Source organism: Emydura macquarii, unplaced genomic scaffold (assembly GCF_026122565.2).
Source record: "Emydura macquarii macquarii isolate MOO-44397 ecotype Brisbane River unplaced genomic scaffold, CSIRO-AGI_Emac_v2 contig_2308, whole genome shotgun sequence".
In the NCBI taxonomy this organism is placed as follows: Eukaryota; Metazoa; Chordata; order Testudines; family Chelidae; genus Emydura; species Emydura macquarii.
Window position 1 is genome coordinate 3,875,178 of NW_027132445.1, and position 21,460 is coordinate 3,896,637.

Below are 21,460 nucleotides of genomic sequence, written 5' to 3' on the forward strand. Positions count from 1 at the left end.
TTGATAATATCTGGTCAAATGGGGTTATTTCCTTTTGTCAGGCATGTCAGCACAGAAGGAAAAACTAACATTTCTTAGTAAAGCTACTGACATCGATTGATAAAGCAGATCTGTGGTAGTTCTTGCTTTATCTGTTCAAGGGACACTGCCAGGTCATTTTTTTTGGCCCTTAATGTCTCTCTTGAAATTGCCCAGGGTGATAACTTTTAAAACTTACACCACTTTGTCAACAAAAAATATCATTTCTTTACAGGGGGGTCTACAGGCTATATTGTGAAGTGCTATTTGCTGGTTCCGTAGCTTAACCAACATTATATTCTGAGAGCTCTGCTACTGAGATCCCATTCAGGATGCCAATGCATAAAGAAGTAAACCAAAACTTGATAAGTGCACTATGTTAAAATAGCGAGAGAAAAGCTGCATGCAATTTTTTTTAATTTCCTCTTTCTAAAAGGGGGGATACTTCTTATTTTTAAGCTTCTGACATGTAATTTCAAATTATAGAGTGGGGCTAGGATTTCACCCCTTATTTTAAGCCATTCCCTTTCTAGGTTTTGTAGCCTTAAAAGTGACCTGCAAAATCTTCTGAGGTGGTTCACTTTTTCAGCTTATGTACAACTACTGAATAAACACTCAAGTCCTGCAAGATGATCAGCTCATTTGCTCTGTTTAGCAAAGTACTTAAGTATGTGATTAACTATAAACATGTGGGTAGTTTTATTGATTTCAATGGGACTGTTCGCTTGCTTAAAACTTAAGCATGTGCTTAAGGTATCTACTGCACTGAGCCAGAATACTTAGCACGTGGCAGAACCGAGTCCCACATTCCCAAACATCTACAGACTCTATGAAAATTTTGGGATGGAGTGCTCATGGGTACTCATGGGCCTTGGCAAATCCTGACTGGAAAAAAATTCTGAAAGATCTTCTAGAATGTTAGTTGTGTGAATGGGCCTGGTATGCCCTGGAAGCCTATACAAAAGTGAAACACTGAACAGTGGCTGTGCAGAAAAGGATGGAGCCTCAGGCCAGATTGGTCCGTAAACTCTCATGGACTAGTCTTGAATTAGCAATTTAAAAAATGGAGTTCTGGGGTAGATGGTGTTTTATAGAGGGAGACAAGGCTTCAAAAGCAAAATAAGTTACACTCATGCAGATATGTATGTAGTGCCATTTCCTAGCAGGGACAAAGGAGGTGGATGATAGATGCATCCTCTCAGGGTGCCTTGCAAGCTTAGATTTAAAACCGCTGCCCCAGAGGATGGGGCCTAAGTTTTTTTTCTTTCTATTTTTGTCTTGAATTTCTTGAGACTATAAGGCTGATCACAAAAGTAATGTCCAAGGAATACATTTTCTTTTGAATATAGTTAGCTGTACGGAATGCTTATCTCAGATATTTCATACTGTGTCAATAAGGATCTGATTCAGCAAAGCATTTGAGCATATTTGACTTTAAGTACCTGAGTAATCCCATCCCTATCGAGCAAAGCACTTAATCCTTGTATTCAATGGGATTTAGGCACATGCTCAAGTGTTTACTACCAAATCTGAGGTAAATTGATTGAAGATGTGACTTTCTCTTTCTGTGTCTCTTTGTAAATATTTGTAACCAGGTCTTCTCTTGAGAATATAAAATATATATTTAAATGAGATTTAGTAGGAAAGCAGTCACTTCACATTAATACTAAAAATGAATATCTATACATACAAATTATTATTTCTAACAGCTGATATTTTTGCTTGGTTTTGCAGACTGTCTCCTGAATTCCTGGGTTTTCTCTTTCTGGAAGTTCCCCTTCCATTCTTAAGGAACCATGGACATCATTGGTTCTCTGAAGTCTCAGTTCATTTGCCACCTTCTTATCTGCTACATATTTATAGTATCGGGACTGATAATCAACTTCATTCAGCTCTTCACACTTGTCCTCTGGCCAATCAACAAGCAGCTTTTCAGGAAGATCAATTGCAGACTGGCTTACTGCATTTCAAGCCGTAAGAATTTTTTAAAGTTTATTTCCATATCTTAACCAATGAATTAGTTGATAGGTAGTAATCTTATCTTTGTTTGCATATTTTTGTATATAAATCCCTACATGTTGCTGTGAGACTGTAACTGTATTGGTTAAAGTACATAGGGTTTTTTTTTCTTGTCAAATATGCTAGTCTAACTTTTTTCATCCACTCATATTGGGTCATTCACTTGGCATAAGATAATAGATATATTAGCATCTTAGGATGAGCATCACATTTGATTGGCCAAAAGGGTAAATATTGACCAAGGAATGATAGAACTTAATATTTACAGAGGCATGAAGTCACTATATATAGCTACATACATTCTAAATAGTTTTCATCCAGTATATCTGCTAATGTTTTCATGGACACACACATTACCATGTTTGTTTGGTTTATTTTTAAATTGAGTATGCATGTTTAATAAAAACCAAATGGCTGTGATCTCACTGGTGTAAATCACAAATGACTCCATGGAAGTGAGAATTACACTAGTGTAAAAAAACACTTGTAATCAGAATCAGCCCAAAAGCTTAATTGTAAAGGAGAAAACAATGTAATGTGTCTATTTTCAATAGCATAGCAGCATATGGACTGTAGAATACGAATGTGTTCCCAACTGTCACTGTTTCTAAAATCATTGGGCTAAATCCTTAAATCAATGTTCAGTTTTTGCTTAGTCCTTGCTCAGCTAAAACTTCCATGGACCTCTGTGAGCAAGGATTTGGCCCATTGTTGATAGACCACATGGTGTCATAAATATGACCATATGAAACTTATGAATCATGCTGTCAGACAGGGTCGTTGGCTTTCAGGAGTTACTGTAAAAGCACATGCCTTGTTGTGAAATACATGAGAGATAGCTCTTAATACTCTTCATGTGCTCTGTTTGTCTAACAGTACTATATGTTAGCAACTCAGCACAGTTATAGGAGAGAGAATATCCTAATTCTATCAGAAAACTGCCTTAACTGCAATGCAATTCCTGCGACTTGTGTTAAGTGCAGTAAAAAGGGTATGCTGAAAACAATGCTTCAGTTCATCTATCTAGTACTAAGAACTGGAAACAGGAAAAAACTTGATCCTGCCCTTCAGTGCATGATGAATCACTGTCTTGTAAAATCTGCTGAACTGATCTGCTCATAAGCAGTTGCTAGTTTTCAAAACACATGACAGAACGTGTCTTCCAACAAGCAACAAAATGGAGTTCCTCCTCTTCCCTCTCCCTCCAGTATCCACTGAGACTTTCAGTAAGAGTAACCACAATCTTACTGATAACATTGTGTTTTGAATGGAACATCTTTATTTTACACCTGCAAGAACCTATGTGCATCTCTGTGACCAACCTTGGGCATGTTGTCAAGGAGACTGTCTTGAGCTTTGATGCAGAGAGAGTGAAGTAGATGTCAGTCTGCTCAGTGCCTCTTGGAGACGTTAAGGGCAGAGACATTAGTGTCTGTTTGCTGCAAGGCACTTGGTGGAAGATGAGCGTAGGAAGGACTTAATTGGGAAGGGTCCAATGGCAAATGGCCCTCCTAATAAAGAGAGGGAGCCCCCTGGAATCTCGTGAAGCCATCATTGGATCAGGAAAGCTCTAAAGAAAAACACTTCTCTGATGGCCTCTCCTCTTAGAGCAGTCACCAGGTCCATCCCATCAAAATCCAAGTACACTTTATTTTAGTAGATACTAGTAGGGATAGACTTTTGGGGTGGTTCTAGGGGTGTGTATGTGTGTGGTTTTTTTAAAAAAAAATGTTGCGTGGTTTTTATTACACCTGGGTCTAATGCTTTTATTTACAAGAATAGTTGCAAAGGGGCATTTAACTCTTGAGCACCTCTGAGCATCTGGATGCAATATCACAGTCCTTGTCTCACTCCAGTGCCCTCTGCAGTCTGCCAGCTGACTTTGGTGCGTCTTCAGTGTCTTGGACCTTGGGCCAAGTCAGAAAGTCCAAGTGAACCCCTTCCGGGATGTTAGTTTATTTCCCCTTGCTAGGATCTTCAGCCCTGCCTCTGGGACCTTTTAAATTCAGCCCTTTGTTTGGGCTCCCAGATGAGCCTTGTGTCCCTTTACCTGTAGCTGGTAGGGGAACCCAGCTCTGCCCACTACTCTGGGTTCCAACCTAAGGACCCTATACACAGCAGCCATGTGCTGATCAAATTCAGTTCTTCACTGGGGTTCTTCCTATGGGCCCCTCCGTCTCTAGCCCTATCTCAGGGCCAATGTCTCCAGTTCTCTCTGCAATCCAAGCTGTGTAAATTCAGCAAGCCATGAACTCTGTCTGATTGCCAGGCTCCTTTGACCAGAGAGGAGCATCCCTCACTCCATTGGTCCCAGCCTGGAACTGAACTGCTAAGGCCAGGCAGCTCTTTCTATTTGGGCCAGCAGGCCCTGATCGTCTGTTACTAGCCTTTGGAGGACCAGGTCTCTCTCACCTCCAAGGCATGCATTTTGGAAAACCCTCTCTAGGCAAGTGTGGAGGACCCACCTTCCCTTCCCTATTTCTGTCAGCTTGCTGCTGCTTGGGGTGGTGTATAGCAGGACTGTGGGAGCCCAAAGCAGGGAGCCCAAAGGCTGAAACCTGCCACACCAGATTTCAAAGAAGCCTCCCTTTTATTGCAGGCACAGGTTTTGTTACTGTGTGTGTTAATACTCTGACTGCATTTGTACTCTATTTGTATGAGTAAATGGAGTGTATTGCATGCAGATGCTATTCACTTGTGTGCATAAGTGACTCCAGGTGTAGGGCCAGATCCTGGCCAAGGCTCAGCTCTCATGAGGCCGAATAGCACTAAAGCCAGCTTAGCTGGCTACTGGAGAAGTCCCCCTGCATAGAAGAATCCTTGTGTGGCTGTGGTGGCGAGCCATAGCAGCTTCTATGCCACCTTCATTCATGATTGTTACTGCAGGTGCTGCACTCTAGTGTAGCCTTATTTGTGGATGTGAATGTTGATTACGGATTGATCTCTTAGAGTGCATTGGTTCAAGAGTCTGTCTGCTGAGGGCTTCAGCCTTCTTCGCTACACTGGGATGATCCCTCAGATGCTCGAAAGGTCCCTAGATACTGGCAATCATCATCAGATTAGAGCAGCTCTCAAGTTTCTCTAGTTTATGCTGGGGGCTGGCCCAGCACCTGGATATACTTGGGATCGGGAGTGGTAGCCATAGGGTTACCATCTGGCCAGCATTTGACAGGCCTGGGGTGTGTGTGTTTGGTTATTTTTATGGATTTGTCAGATGCCAAAAAAATAATCTAGGTTCTTTTTACGTGGGTCTAAAGATTTGCATTATTATCACAATACACTGGGATATCTAATGTTAAAAGTTTGTATCCTGCTAAAGATGCTGCAGTGTTCCCATTTGCACAGTTTAAGCAATAACAGATCAAAACTGTTGAAAATACCGCAGCTGTCTGCCCACCAACACACAAGCAACACCGCACGTGTGTGAAAGAGGATTTGAGTCGAGACTATGAGGAAATGTGCAATTTTATCAATCTTATCTATGTGTTATCTCTCTAGATACTTTAAGTGGCTAAAGGGGAGAGGGCTATGGAGTTGCCTTATAGTTGGGGTTGCGGTGGGCCTTCCTTATGGAGGAGAGGGGTACCATTTTATTTTTTTATTTATTTTTTTTGCATTTCAAAGGTAGTAACCCTAGGTGGCCACTGTTGCCCATTGTCCAGTTATGCAAAGCACTGCTCAGCCACTGTTGCACATCTAGCCCATAACCTTGACTTGGCTGAAAGAGGCCTTGTTTTGAAATTTTGTCCATTCATGCTCACAGCAAATTAGCTGTAGGGGGGGGAGGGGTTGTTCCTGGCCCTGGCCGTGTCCCCCCCCCGTCCCCGTCCCCCCCCGTGCTTCACTAAAGGTCAGCAAACCTGGAATGAGTCTCTCCTTGTTCCAACACCAAGCAGATGAATGTACTGAGTTTTTTTTAAAAAGCTGTATTTGAAAGAAACTGCACTAAACTAATTAGTAAAAATCGATATTTTTAAAAATATATGCACTAAAGAGCATTAGTGTATTAATTTACAACAGCTTAGGTTGGGTTATTCTATGCATAGATCAGACTGAGGTCCTTAACAGAGGGTTCTGCTTGCAGGATCTGGTCCTCAGTTTACACTTGAAGAAAGTAAAGCGTGTACTTCGACATGGTGATAAACCTCATATTTCTTTGGGCGATTTATGATAGTGTGAATCACAGAGTCAATCAAAACAGTGAAACAGAGCGGCCACGGTTAGCATAACTACAGAGCAAAGTGAAGGCAGCATAGCAAATTCTTTTAGATCAAGCAAGTCCTTACATTTTGATGTTGAAGGTAGAGATAAGGATTTCACAAAATTCAGGGGAAGAGTGTTTCATCTTTGACAGTACAAAAGTTCTCAAAGTCGCAAAGGGTAGTAGAGATTTTGTTTTGCCTTATTTTCTGCTTTGCACATATAGTATTCTCGCTGCTCTGATAGTCATAATGAGGAAAGAAGGGAAGATAAGCTAAATGCTGCTGGCTTCTTGAAATAGTCCATACATTTTATGTTATCCTTACTCTCATCTCTCCTGCATCAGAACAAAGAGTGATCAGAATCAGACTTGATATGTGCCATATAAATTTCAAAAGATTTCTGGCTTATTTTTAGTACCCCCATCCTCAAAACAAAGTTATAGATGGCAGCTATATGAGCTTCCCTACATTGCCTGACTAATGTGCCCAATGCCCTAGCCCTAGATGAAATAATGAGTCAGTCTTCATTGATCAGTTTCTAAAATACAATCAAATGCTGCAGGAAAGTTTTTAACTTGAAGGTGGTGGTGGTAGAGCTGCAATTCGCTTTTGATTCTCACTCCAATGGGCAGAAGTAATTCACAGATAACTTAGTGTGAGCATCAAGAGTCACATGCAGTAGCCTATCCCTTTGCAAACTAGTAGTCAAACAGTGACCTGGATCTGGAAAAATGAGTTTAATCTGAATTTTATCCTGGTTTGTCCACATTGCCCCCTTAGCTGAAGAGGCTGCAAGAGCAGAGGGTGTTCATTTGCTTGGCAGAGCTGTATAGGGAAGTCTGAACGCTGCTAGTCTGTATTAGTCTTGGCTCAAGCCCAGTAGCTGATTATTAGTCACATCAGTAAGTACCATGTTCAGTCCCAAATCAAACACAAACAAAAATATTGGTACAAAATCTTTGGTCCTGGGCTGAGAACACTTTTATGCCAATAAGTCTTAGCTTCAAATGTGTTCACCAATTTGCTTCAAATCTGTTAAGTCCCCTTTTTAAAATGACAACTGTTAAACCCTCCTCTGTACTGAACTGCTGGGAGTTGCTGTACTAGAATGAAATCAACCACTGCAAAGTTCAACAACATGTTCTTAAAATAAAAGAAGGTGTTAGAACATAAATCTGGCAAACAACCAGATTTTTATAAAACTACATCGGGACAGATTGTGCTCAGCCTTTGCACAGAATTTGGGGGGACACTCCGGAATTCCCCCTCCCCCCCTTGCCTGAGTGTGGGATGCATTGCAGCCCTTAGAGGGGCAATTGCAGTACTCAGACTTGTAAAAGGACTGTTTCCTCTGTATGGTCTTGGGGGCTGCAAACCACCACAAAGGAGAGGGTGCAGAGCCTGGCGCCCTCCTGCGCTGGTCTGTGAAGCTGGTCTAGGGTAATGTGGGGAGCAGTCTGGGCCCTTCCAAGATGTGGTGTAGCTTGGGTACTCCCCCAAACTACTAGAGCTGAGGGAAAGAATTGTCTCTGCCTGTTCTTGGGGTGCCCAGGACTGACAGTCCTATTGTTAGCTCTTTCCCTGCCTCCAACAAGAGGGAGACATGCTTGTGCTTCACTGGGTGTCAGCTCTGATACCACCCAAACAACCGCCTCTGGACTGTGCCAGGCCTCACTTTGCCTTGTACCCAGTCCCAGAGTCCCACTGAAACATTCCTCTGTAGTGTCCAGCCCCTTATCCACTGGATACAGAAAAACCAGGTCTGCTGTCCCCAAGGGGTCAGTGTACACACCAACTTGTTTGATTTGACTCTGGATGAGCTCCTTATATTGCTACAGCACTGAGATTGTCTTTGATAATAAACTTATGATAGTTATAATAAAAACAAATATTTAAGAGATCTGGAGTAAGGATAATAGAAACAGAAGTGTTACATAAAACACAAAATCATAACGTGATTCCTAGAGACTAGACTAAACAGGCTAACCTTCAGTCTAAATACTGCAAGGGACATTTGGGTGAGAAACGTATTTCAAGCAGGGCAGGTTGTGATCCTGTTTTCATTAATATAATCACACTGCCCATTTATTTCCTAGATGCAGAATAAAGGCGTGTCTTCCTAGCCTTCTCTTATCTTCTCCAAAGTTCATTGTTTCCTCAGTCAGGAAGACCCCTGTAGACTTCATGTCCTCCATTTCTCCCCACCTTCACGTACAAAATCAGTGGTGGTGGACCCATTTTTGTTAACTTACAAAACTCAGTTCCATGCAGACCGAGGGGGAGAACTGAATAAACATCGTTTGCGTGGCAGAAAGCTGTTTATCAACCTACCTTGACACAGGAACATATTTCCAGTGTGCTATGCAGAGACTTTCTTACATAGTATCTGTACATGCATTTCACAATGATATTAATGACCACCATGACCCTGGCTTTCATTTAAGATCTCATTTGAGCTGCTTTGTTGGAACCAGAATGACATACCAGCATCAGGATATTCTTATAATCCCCTTTACCAGTTGGCTTTGGGAGTTTCTTTAGGGTCACCGTCTCTGTGGCAGAGCTCTGACTGAGGTGGCACAGCTCCCAGTGTGGACCAGATTTTGAAGTGGCCTTTTAGAGTGTAGCTCTGCTACAGAGAGTCCTCTCCACATTCAAAACGATTCTGCTGAAATAAACCAGAATGTGGCTCTACTGATTGATTCCTTAAGGTGCCAGTTAGTGTTGTGCAGAGAGCCTTCAGTGGGACCTAGGCTTTGTGTGGACCCTTTGGTCAGGGAAGAGTTAACTCATCCACCCCAGTGGTGACCAGGCCTCTTCAGGCTCTCTGCTTGGGGGTGAAGTTTGTGAGGCAGCACTGTCATTACACAGGGCAGTGAATGCACATGACTTTCCAAAGGAAACTGAAGAATAAAAGGAGTGGTACAGTTGCGTGAATAAATGCTTAGTTTTAAAATGTCTTGGCTCCTAATCTGACTTATAAATAAATTAAGGCAGTGCTAAATTATTCTCGTGTTTTCAAAGGGATATTATTACACCTCAGGGTAAAGTTACTTTGCAAATTATGATTGACAAATTACTGTTTGACAGACATGAGAGTGCGGGGTGGGGGGAGGTGATGCTCCTCACTTCCTTATTCTGTGAAGGGAGCAGAAATGAAATGGGAAACAATGGATCCACTAGCACAGCTCTCACCTGCCATCATATGCCACAAGACCCCCCCACCTTTATTCCAGGGTATACGGAACTCTGCTCTGTAACATGTAAGGCATACGGAGCCTTTGCATAGATGCTCTGCATCCTGCTTCTCTCACTCAGTGGAAGGAACAGAGCTAACTCTGCCTAGCATGGGACCTTCTGTGCATGGGGTTGGGCAGGGTTTGCCCCGATGTGCAGACAGTAACTTGTACCCTTTCCTTTTTGTGGATTTTAATTTTCTGTGTCCCAAAGAGCCCCTTTATGCCAACTAGCAAAGGGCACACTCAACGCACTGTTATCTGAGTGCTTAGCCAAATGATGTTTTGTATGGTATTGTATTAATAACTGGTGACATGCTGGTCATGAACGTCATTGCATGATGTATGTACAGGTAGCCTATAAATAGGAATGTATGCTGGTAATATGGTCTCAAAACACGTGCAGGCATTTTGTTGTGGTGATTATGGGTTGTCCTAGACACAAGAATGTTTTAGCTGTTTGCCCATGTCTACCTTGTAAATTGAGCAAGGTAATGCTGGGGACAATGAAAGTACATTTACAACCAAGGTAAACTAAATAATCAAACCAACAGAGTGAGCAAATTCACAGGAAGAGGATGAAGAAGACAGGCTGGTATCTTCACACCAGCAGGGGAGAGGAACTTTGGGTTTACTTTTGGAAGACAATGGACATAGGGAAATATAAGGGAAGCAAAAGACATTCTAGTTATCCACCCCTTAGGGGACAGAAGGGACAGCACTCTCTCATTCTGTGAATGTTGGATCCTCCTTCTGGAAGGGCTGGTGTTGCTGATAACTTGATGGCAGTGAGAGTTCTTTTGGCAGAAATTGTAGCTTGCTAAAGTTGAGTCTTAGGCCAGGCTTACACAGTTATATCCATGTAAGTTTGTAGTGTAACTCAGGGGTATGAGAAATCCACACCCCTGTGCAATGCATTTATATCAACCTAACCTCCGGTGTAGGCCATGCTGTGCTGATAGGAGGGCTTCTCCCATCAACATAACTGCTGCCTCTCTCAGAGGTAGATTAAGTACACTGACGGAAGAAGCTTTCCCATTGACATAGTAGTGTTCTCACTGAAGCACTACAGTGTCACAGCTGCGCTGCTGCTGTGTTAAGTGCAGACCTGCCTTTAGAAACTAAAAAGTGGTGTTCTGTTTGTTTTTCGGGGGGATTTTTTTTTCTGCATCTCTTCTTTGTGTCACTTAAATGTGTTCATTAACAAACTTTTATTCTTAGGTTTGTTATTTGTTTTTTGTTTTTTTTTTTTAATAAACCATCTCAATGCTGTTTTAAGGTAAAGAGTATGTCCTCACCGAGCCAACAGGATAGTGGCAGCAAACTTAATTTGCTCTAGTAACCTGTGAGGGACTGCACTTATAGATACACATCTCTGGGGACTGTGATTCACTGAATGTTCCCTGTAAGGCTGAGTTAAGACTGGCAGAGTCTGAAGGAGTTTGATGAGGCAGACTGGTGTGGCCAGGAGCTGATGCATGGTTTAAGCTCCATCAAAGATCTCCCTTACTGAGGCTTATGGTTCTGGGTGTCCTGAAGAGTGTGTCCCAGTTTCTCATTCATTCTCTTCCTCCCCCCTCTCCCCCCATTGTGATTAGAGCGGTCTTATAACGAATCTTTTCTGGGAGACAGAGATTCTTGCTGTGCATGAATGGCCCAATCTGCGTCAGGGCTGAACAGCTCCATCCACTGAAATGTGCAGCCCTAACTGGAGGCAGTGGAAGCTGATGGTGCTCAGCAGCTTGCACATTATGGCTTTTTACCTTCCTGTAATGCACCTTTTAGGGAGGCAAGGTGAACTTCTCTCTCTCTCACATTTGGGGTTTCATTACTGGACTTGGAATTGGTATCTGAGTTTCCCAGACAGCCTGATGCACTTCTGTTTTGCAGCATCCAGAACATTCAGGAATGCTGATAGGTGGGGAGGCCTAGATTTTTCTCAAGTCAGAAAAACCCATTGTAGGAGGGTAACTCTTTAAATTAAAAAAGTATAACCTATGTAACGTACAGTACAACTTAAGGGCCAGATCCTGGTCCTTGCTATGCAATCACACAGGGCAGTAAGGGACTGTAAGCTGGTGGGCAGTTTCACCAGCCAGGACAGTCCAAACAAAGCCTAACTCCTCAAGTTCAGTTTCACATCTCCTTCCTCAGGGTGAGCTTTCTTAATGACAAAGATGGAAAAGACAGAAAATAACCAACACAGTTGCGTAACAGTGTTTCCTACTTTCCATAAACTGGGCAGGGAAAAGACACATCTTTCCCCTGTGGTCACCTTTTCCTGGCTATTATAGACCGAGCGCTGAGGCTTGAATCTTTCCTATCTGCTGCTAGGGTAGGGAGAACACTACTTTCTTCTCTTGTACAGCTGGGTGGGCAGGAAGTGAGATGAGCCACAACTGTCACAGCTTACTTCGCTCATGGAGCAAGTGAGAAGTAAGGACTGAAAGAACTGTGCTGCAGCTGGAGTTGTAATTTCCATCTGGGGTGAACATACACATGCTAGCTTTGATGGCATGAACATGCTAAAAATAGAAATGTAGCTGCTGTGGCATGGGCAGTGGAGGGGCTAGCTGCACAATACCTACTTAGGGTCTTGAGTGATTGGACTTGGGGCAGCTCACCTGTCCTGTGGCTACACCGCTGTTTTCACTCTAATTTGTGGAGTCTGTTTTCTATACCACTTATGAGATGACCCTCTTTCTTAAGATGAATTATGTATTTATGCTCTCCCATCATCCCAGTGTCCTTCAATTAATTAATCTATAGTCACACAGGAAGCTTGTGGCAGAGCTAGGACTTGAATCTCCACCTTTTACATCCCCCTCCAACGCCCTAACCACAAGCCTGTACTCATGACTTGCATTGGGCCTTGCATATGCAAAATGTCTATTGACTTTATTAAGAGTTTTGGGCACCCAAGGAAAGAACAACTGGCTGTTAATTTATGAAACTGATTAGTTGTCTTTGAGATCCACTCTTAATAGAACAGTAACTTATAAAGATTGATTAATATTTGGATTTAATCCTTCTGCTTTGAAAGGTGGCAAATAGTAGAGTAGGGTGCATTATTTGCCGTAGCCCTTTGTCTTATGCATTATATTTAAAGAGATGCATTTATAGCAATGCTACAGTAGATTTGTTTCCATATTGCACAAAGCTTTCTTGCAAAAATAGTAGAATTATATGTCATAATCACTGTAAACGGGCAAAGGGATGCAGAGTTTCGGCGGAGGGTACTGATTGAAAGTGCTTACTGCGCTTATTTTCCGAGTAGTACTCTGGCCAGGTACAGTCAGGTGAAGCGGTACTTGACCTGATTCTACCTGACCGGAGTGGTACTCGGGGGGGAAAAAAGGTTGAGAACCGCTGCTCTAAGTTATTCAGGTCTACAAACGGTATGATCTTTTCTCTCCCACCCCAAGGCCTCGCTGCTGGGATCACAAGTTCTTTATTTCAGGATGGAAAAACAAACACGAACAGTTCTGCAATCCATTTGTTCTCTGGGAAGCAGTTGCTCTTACAGTTCCCTTTTGTCCATTGTGATAGTGTTCATAACATAAAGGGGGAAACTACAAAGACAACACAGCATAAGAGATTCTTTCCAGTATGAGTGTACTGGTAGATGGTTCCACCTTCACCAATTTCAATTAATATTTGCGTTCGTGCTCGAGGGAGAATACAAACATGGGGTATAAATAGCTAACATTTCCTTTAGTTCATGGTGCTAGAGGAGGGAAGGGCATGTTTGAACCTGATTATTACTACTATTTTTAAGTTTTTCCTGGTTATCTGTTCTGCATCTGAGCAGTTTTTAGTTTGAATCTCAATACTGTGTATTTATGACTTTTGGAAAGTTACGATTTGAACAAGTGTTCTCTTCCATACATGGCTAGAGCCTTTTGTGGTTTTGTAGTTAGAACCAAAAGTCCAGGAATCAATATGCAATACTCAGGAGCGATTCCGAGGAATTAATATATTTTACTGTGATAGGCAAAGGAATGTGGAGGATAATCATACAAACATAATTTCTGGCTGTCATCAGTGCAGAAGTTTACCTGGGTTCTGGGAAGCTAGGAGGGGTTATAGCCAGAAGGAATTTTACACTGGCTTTTGTTAAAATTTTTTGCTGCACTCTGACTTCGCTATTGCTATGAGGCTCTTTTCTGTACCTTCTCCTAATGCTGGTTTTTACAATAAAAGGTGATGGCATTTTCCAGCCTTCTCTTTGTTGTTCTGGGGTCTTATCCAAGCAATGTAGTATTATAATACCCTGCACTTAGCTGAAGCTGCTATATTGGAAAACTGACTTTAGAGCAAACTTACATGGTCTAATTGAGTTTGAAGGAACAAAACTGTAATGGATTCTTATCTCAAGGGTCTTTCTGACTTTGTGTTTCTTGATGGTATTACCTTCACACAGACAAAGGACAGAGAGAGAGAGAAATTTTATCCCAGGTGTATTCAGAAAAGTGCTTCCATTGTTTGAATTTAGCTATCTCTTCAGAGGTCGATCACAGATTGCTCCTCCCAAATTGTCAATTTAATCAATGAAGTGTTATGTCTGACAAATATCAGTGGATATTGTTTGTTATTGTCTGAACATAAGCCCCTTCTGTGTAATGGCACTGATATCTGATCACATGAAGGCAATGACCTTTTGTCTTGGATACAGAAATCTGTCACTAGCTTGTTCTTAAATATGCTGTTCCCATTTTAAGTATGAATGAACACACATGCACTCTCACACATGAAATTTCAGATTGATTTCCAGACAAATTTAGTTCAACTAGAGTTGGGATTGAAGATGTATTCCACTTTGAATTACAACATAATACTAAAGATATTTTAAATACCCTAAATGCTAGAAACTCAATGAAGTCCTAGTTAATGTCCCAATGACCACCATAGCTCTGTCCTCCCCAAGTCCCTGCCCAATTTCAATCTAAATGAATACATAATATGTGCTGCAGATATGCATCCATTGTCTCTCAAAGTCTTCCTGGATGACTGAATTCCCAGAATAAGGTCTCTAGTTGTATGCTAGAGTCTTCTAGCATCTTTTGAGTACTGTGGTAGATATAGCAGTGTCTTGCAATATCCTGGAAAAACCTTATTGAATTAAGGTTTGGAGTCCACTATTAAATGCAAAGGTTATGTATTGTGGACCTGGGTATATTGAATGATGTGGCAGACAAGAATGGGCTTTTGAGACAATTCATGTGAAGTGGGTTTCCTGGGAACCATGTGGTGGGAGGTAAATGCAAATTCCTCACCCCTTAGTTATGTAAAAACCCAGCCTTTTGAAGCTACCCTCTGAGGAACAAGCCTTTGTCTGCTGATCACCTGTTACATCAGGGCAAGATCAAAGGCCCAAGCAGTAAAAACGAAAGACTGAACTATTCACGGGTGTGCTTGTTCTGAGCTAAGGTTGTTATGAACTTGTAATCACAGATGAATCTCGGAGAATCACAGAAAACCCCCGTGATGAGGTTTGAAGGATTGACTCCTGCCAGAGCCCTTGTTGGAGCTGAGGTTGATCTGTGGCACGCTTATTAGCATGCATGTAGGTTCTTTTATCGTCTTTAATGCTTTCATCTTCCGAATAAATGTGCTTGCTTATAAAGATGTGTGGTAACTTGTGGCTGCTGGCAACTACATTGTTCATAGCCTTCAATGAGAGAGCAAACTGCAGACGTTGGGCTGTTTGGATAGTCTGGTTTGCTGGGAATATCTCAATGTAGGCAGGGAACTGTGCAGCCTGGAAAAACCCTGGTCAGGAGGGAGATGTCTGTCTGCCCTAGAGAGCTAATGGCTGAGGAGCTGGGAGCCTAGATTGGGTGTCCTTGCTAGATCATGGAGAAGGAATACAAGTGCAGTTGCCCTGAACTATGACAAGTACCAGCCCTTGGCTAGGAAGGTATAGGGGTGGATTAATGGCAGTTCCATGTATTCTTGGGATCTGGACCCTAGGCTGGAAAGAGGCTCTAAGATTGTCAGCTGATGGCCCAAAGTCTGTGCGCAAACAATGTGAGCACAATGACAGGCAATACATAAGGGGCATCCATAGCCCTTTAGGTCCCATTGCATGTCCAAGTGACTTGACCTGAGGAAAGAGGGAATGAGCGGGCAGGAACTGGTAATTGCATACTACTTGACATGGAAAGAACTTGGCAGGTAGGGCTTATACATGTGTCACACTTGAGTGTGCCAGAAGACAGCAGGAAAGCCTCCACTGAGGTTTGTGGGGTATTCCAGGATTTGCCTGTATTGTGCAGAGAATAGATGGGCTAATGGTGGATCGTGGGCTGAATTTGAAAGGTGAGCTCTTTAAATCTTATCAGGAGGGTGCTTGGAGTAAATTGAGTCCACTGACCTACTCCAGAATGGAGGAGAAGGGAGGCGGTGGTGTCTCTGGAGTGTACATGAAAGGCAAGATGCTAAATGTTTTAGTTTTATGCTTTTATAGTAGGAGTGTTGAGTCTGTAGCCTATATGTTGTGGGTGGTTCACCAATTGGTATATAGGGGGAGAGTGGTCTTGAGGCCCTGTGTTCACACTCCTACACGCTACTGCTGTGCTATTGGTACAGAATAAGTCTTTTGAGGTATCATTTGGAAACTAATAACACACTTGTCAGTAACAACATTGCGAAATGTATATGACGATTCTGTGTGTGGAATTATGGATAGTCACTGATACGCATTAAAGTCTGTGACCAGGGAGAGTTGATAAATAGGTTTTCTCAAGACAAAGAAAAGAGGCCAAACCAAAGTCAATGGGCTATTCATTTTTATTAGAGATTGCCATAAGAGCATAATTACAATGTAAGATTGCCCCTCTGAGGTTTAGTCTCTTGTCTCCCCTGAAGGGGGTGGGGGGTGCATGACTCAATCTTGATTAAAGGGTTCCCTGATGTGTTCCAAGGTGATGCTTCCTGAAGCAATTTGACTCTTGGAACAAAGGCAGATTGAGATATAGGGACACACAGAAAGACTTTGGATTTTCCTTCACTGGAGGAGACAAGGAAAACTAGTGCCTTGGACACTCTGGGGATCCTGCCGAAGAGTTAGCTAGCTTGTTAAATTAGGTGTTGGTCATTAGAATGTGTATCTGTACTTGTTTTATTTTTACTATAAACAAGTTTATTAACAAAAGGGCATAGGTTAAGTGGTACTGAGTAGAAGGACTAAGGATAGAAACACCGTGCTGTGCTTGAAATGAAAGGTGTTTACCCCAGTTGTGTTAATAAATTATGTACTGACTCTTTAAAAAGCAATGAACTTAGTCTTCTGTGTTTATACAGTGATGGGGCTGTGCATATCAGAGAAACATCTAAGGAGCCCGGGGACTGGAGTTCGCTGATTTTTAGTTGCTAAGCAAGAATTGGACTGGGAGAAGCTTGAAGGCAGACTGGTCTGGCGGCGAGCTGCCACACAGTCCAATCTCCAGCAAAGCTCTCTTGCTGACGCAGAGAGCTAACGCTGGCTCATGGCTCTGGGTGTCCCCAGCAGCGTGTTAAAACCATATGTAGTGGGTAGGTGGTTCACCAATTGATATGTAGGGAGACTGGTGATCTGAGGCCTGCATTGGAAATATACCCCCATTCAGTGTTATCTGTATAGCAGTCTCTGACCTACAGGTAAGGAGGTGGACAAAGATGTAGGTACTAGAACCTAAGTGGTTAATCTCCTGGATTTCTGGCATTATTCATTTTGAAGACTAAAACTTTTTTGTTAATGGTTGTAAATTCTACTCTCCCTACGGGCACAAAGCAGGAACTGGCAGACAGAGTTCTGTACCAGTCGAACTCCAGAGCTGTTGTGTGGGTCTGAGTGGAAAATTTTATCCCCAGCTCGTAACTTGATCTAAACCTGTAGTATAAATCCAGTGAAGACTCTGAATCTTATTTTTCTCAAACCCAGATCTGAGTGTGACAAGATCTGACATGTAGAAATTTGGACTGAAATGTCTCCTTTGCTTTAAATGCACTCTGTATTATTAAACTGTTTCACTATACTCTTTTATCAATCAAGTGCTAGAAGCAGAGTGGTCCAGTGGAGAAGACAGTAGACTAGGACTTGACAAGGGCTTTTTCGTGCATTCCTGCCATTGAGCTGCTGTGCATCTTTGAGCAAGTCATCACTTCTTCCTGCGCTTGTTCCCCCTTCCGTTGTTTGTTTGTCGTGTCTATTTAGAAAGTAAGCTCTGTGAGAAGGTTTCTTGACTGTGGGCTTGCTGTGTATGGGTAGTGCCTAGCACAGTTGACCCCAACTCTTAGTTGAAGCTTCTAGGTGATACTAAAACACAAATTGAGATGTTAGCTGAGCAGAGGTGAGCTAGGGGAGCTACTTTATCTTAAATGGACAGTGTACTGTCACTTGACTTCTATATAGCAACTGGAAGGTCATTTACTAATCCCTCCATTTGATGCCTCATTAACTCTTTAACAAGAATTCACATCTAGGCCTTCAGGGACAATTGAGAATGACTTGTGAGGCAGGAACTGTGTACTTGATTGTTATCTTTACCAACAAGTCACATTATTATTTGGTTGAGACTGTTGGCTTTTGCAGATGCTGCTAAAGGTTTATTGAGGTATTGCTAAATTCCTTGGGGATGAGAGGTAAGGGAAGCCTTCCGATGTGAGATAACAGAGCAGTGCACAGGACATATTTATGTAATTCCCCAAAGGGGTCAGAAAATGTATTACTAGTCAGTGTGCTACTGTAGGTCTGTGTGTCTAGTATAGCTTAATGTACTTGTGAGAGTGGCTTTGTTTCCACATACTCCTATAATAGAGTGAAAGAACTGATCTAGAAGAGGGTCTTGGAAGGTGGGAGAGGGCAAAAAAATAAAAATGCAGTGAAACTTTAGACTGAGAGCTTGCAGCTGTTTTAGGGAGAGCTATTTAATGTACATCTAATGTCATCTGGGGCAAGACATTTTACATGGAGGCAGAGGCTACACTACACAGCTGACTCAGGCTTCCAGGGCTCCAGCTAAGGGGCTGTTTAATTGAGGTGTAGACACATGGGCTACAACCTAAGCTCTGGGGCCTTCTCACTTTGCGGAGTCCTAAAGCCAGGTTCCAACCCAAACCCAAGTATCTATATGGCAGTTAAACATCCCCTTAGCCTGAGCCCCATGAGCCAAGGTCAGCTGGCACAGACCAGCCATGGGTGTGTGATTGCAGTGTAGACATGCCTAAAGAGGAACAAATTTGCCCTCTGGTTAGCCCAGTGCTGTAGTTATGATTGAGATGCTATCAGTTTAAGCCTCTATTTTCAGAACTGTATACTTCAGGCTAAAATGCTCATGCTTGCTCTTCCAGTCAAGATGTCAGTTTACTTTTTGAATATTTTTTTGTGAAGGTGGGGGAAAAGAGATTCATTTGGCCAAATCTGAGTGATCACAATAGAATGGGGAGAACAACTGGTATATTTCAGTAGATTATGACACTGTTTTTAGTAGAGATGGGTATGAGTCTGGATCTGGATGTGAACTTCCCCAGAGTTCAGGGATATTTGCATCTGGGGTTTTGGTTCAGCTCCCTGAAGAAAAAGACCACAATAGTCAGGTATGGATTCAAACTTCCTTGAAACTCAAAGGTCTTTTGAAGTAAATGGGCAGCTATATGAGCTGTATTTGTTTTCAGTGAATGCACATTGCCATAATCATACTTACAACTGAGATTCCATTCATACAAAAATCAAGTAAGGTGACTAATGACATGCCTGAAGGGGTTATCTGTAGGGACTTGATCTAGCACAAGGGTCATTAGCTCAAAGAGAGAGAGACTTGTGCTTATAGATCCAAAAGGTCCTTGGATTCAATCACCCTGATGACCCAGCTGAGGCCATCATTTCATGTGATGGCCTATAAGGGGATTTGATCTGCCCCGGACTCCTGAAACTTGGGAAGTGTAACCCATGCTACCTCAATGTGCCTTTTTTTTTTTTTTCCCCCCCTCCTCTAGAAGTGAAACTTACATAAAGGTTTGAGTCTGCTACTGCCTGTAAGCTAATGAACCTGGTCTTTAGCTTGAGTAGAAGAGGCTCCTGCTTGTAGACCATGGGCTCAGTCCTGGCAGATGATTCCAGTTACAGTTCACACAGCACCTATCATTTGGCCACATCACAGAAATATAGGCATTGCCATTCTAGATCAGAGAAGGTCTGTCTCGTCCAGTATGTCTTCTCTGAAAGAGACCAGTACCAGATATTTTCAAAGAAGGTGCACAGAGCTTTATAGAAGAAGGTAAGTATGGCATAAACTGCTCAAATACTTTTATCTGCATTATATAGAAGCAACACAGATTTAGGTGGTGGTGGAGATAAACTCAGCATTACAGAGACCTGAGTTGTGGTTGCTGTGGTAATCACAATTTGGAATTTCCTGCCTTTGTGCATTTAAAATCTCAGTTGTCATGTTGCATTAAAGCAACACTCTCTTCATTTAGTCATTAACTGGTCAGTGTACCAATTCGGCAGGGGGAGAGAATTGGAGCGAGGCAATTCATGATTTCAAAGCTTTTATTTTAAAAAGTAGTAGAAGTGAGCTCTGTTAACATCTGCGTAATCACACTGTTGCAGGAATTCATTTTTTCCAGTGGCCATTGTTTTCCCCATCGAAACTGTAGCCACTGCAATCCAGTGATGTGTCAACAAGTACTTCACTGAACCTCCCTTTGTGTTGGCTTGAGATTTAATACACCTCCCTATAACAAACATGGCTGCCATGTTGGTAGGGTTCACTCTGTCTGGTAGATCTAAATGTGGTTTGAAAGCACCTTGTGTAAGTCTTAATTTCCTCTGGGGGATGAATGTTTCCTTCTGTCCATATAACCTTTCTCATCCCCTAAATTTCATCAAGGGGATTAAGGCCCAATCCTTGAATCCTTACTCGTTTAAATAAACTCGTTATGTGTGTAACAAGCAAGAACCAAGAAGAAAAGGGTTTCTTTGAGGATCAAAGCACTAATTAAGCTTTAGTTTAGCAACATATTTTTCAAATCAGATCCTCAACTGTTGCAAATCAGCATTGCTCCATTGTAGACAATAGTATTACACTGATTTACACCAGATGAAGCACTAGCTCACCTATGTAAATGTTAGTTATAAAGAAGAAAACACGCTTTCCATGCATACTATAAATCTACAAGAACTGGTATTTAATTCTTAATGTTGCAAAAGTACTTTTCTCAGTTTTTAAATTACATTCCGTTCTTTCATTTCCAAGTGTGTTTGTCTTTTTTTTAATTATTTTTATAATGAGATCACATTGTGAGTTACATAGTTTGATGCATTTAGTTTGCCTAAATAAAAGGAAATGCTGCTTTTCTGGTCTCATTTCATTTTAAATATCAGGATAACTCGTATTCAAATATTCCAACCCACTTTCCCACGTAAGAGGGGCATTTCATACAAACAATACCATATACCTTTATTATAATAAGGTTCTCTATTACCAGGCTGCATATGCATAAAGAATTTCTGTATAGTGGCATCCAGTTCATCTTTCTCTCTCACATCTCACCTGCAGTACATTCATCTTTTTCTGAAAAAATTGCCTCCTATGCAGGAGGTAGCATACGTAAGGTTTCTGGTTTCTTTTAAAGAAAATCTGTGGGGTGCGTTCCTTGGGTGTCATATGTAACCTTACTAATTTTAGGGTAGACTTTCCATTACATTATATGAAATTTTATAAGGGATGTTGCTTATTTGGAAAGAGACATAGGTCAGGATTACAAACATATTTGCATATTTCTCATTTCAACTTTAAAAAAAAAAATCCTCAACTTTTTAATTTTGATTGGTTTGTCATGAAAATTTTTTAACTCTTAATACTAACTTTCTCCAAAGTCCTATATATAATTATTCCTTTTGAGTCTTAAAATATTTAATTCTTAGTTTTTCCCATCTCTTTATCCAATTATATCCACCCTCTTCTACTGGGTGTATGTACAATGAACATTGGAGACCAG

The 21,460-nt window shown here is 41.8% G+C and overlaps 1 protein-coding gene across 10 annotated transcripts in view; it reads left to right on the top strand.

The window, feature by feature from the left end:
- The window catches only part of AGPAT4 (1-acylglycerol-3-phosphate O-acyltransferase 4), a 129,034-nt gene that overhangs the window by 41,796 nt on the left and 65,778 nt on the right, over positions 1-21,460 (top strand). For 9 of the 10 annotated variants that reach the window (XM_067560812.1, XM_067560818.1, XM_067560817.1 and 6 more), the window contains one exon: positions 1,753-1,992. The exons of the other annotated variant lie outside the window; for it this stretch is intronic. In XM_067560812.1, the coding sequence (XP_067416913.1) occupies positions 1,815-1,992 (178 nt within the window). In that variant the 5' untranslated portion in view covers positions 1,753-1,814. The remainder of the gene's footprint in view (positions 1-1,752; positions 1,993-21,460) is intronic. 10 annotated transcript variants of the gene reach the window in all.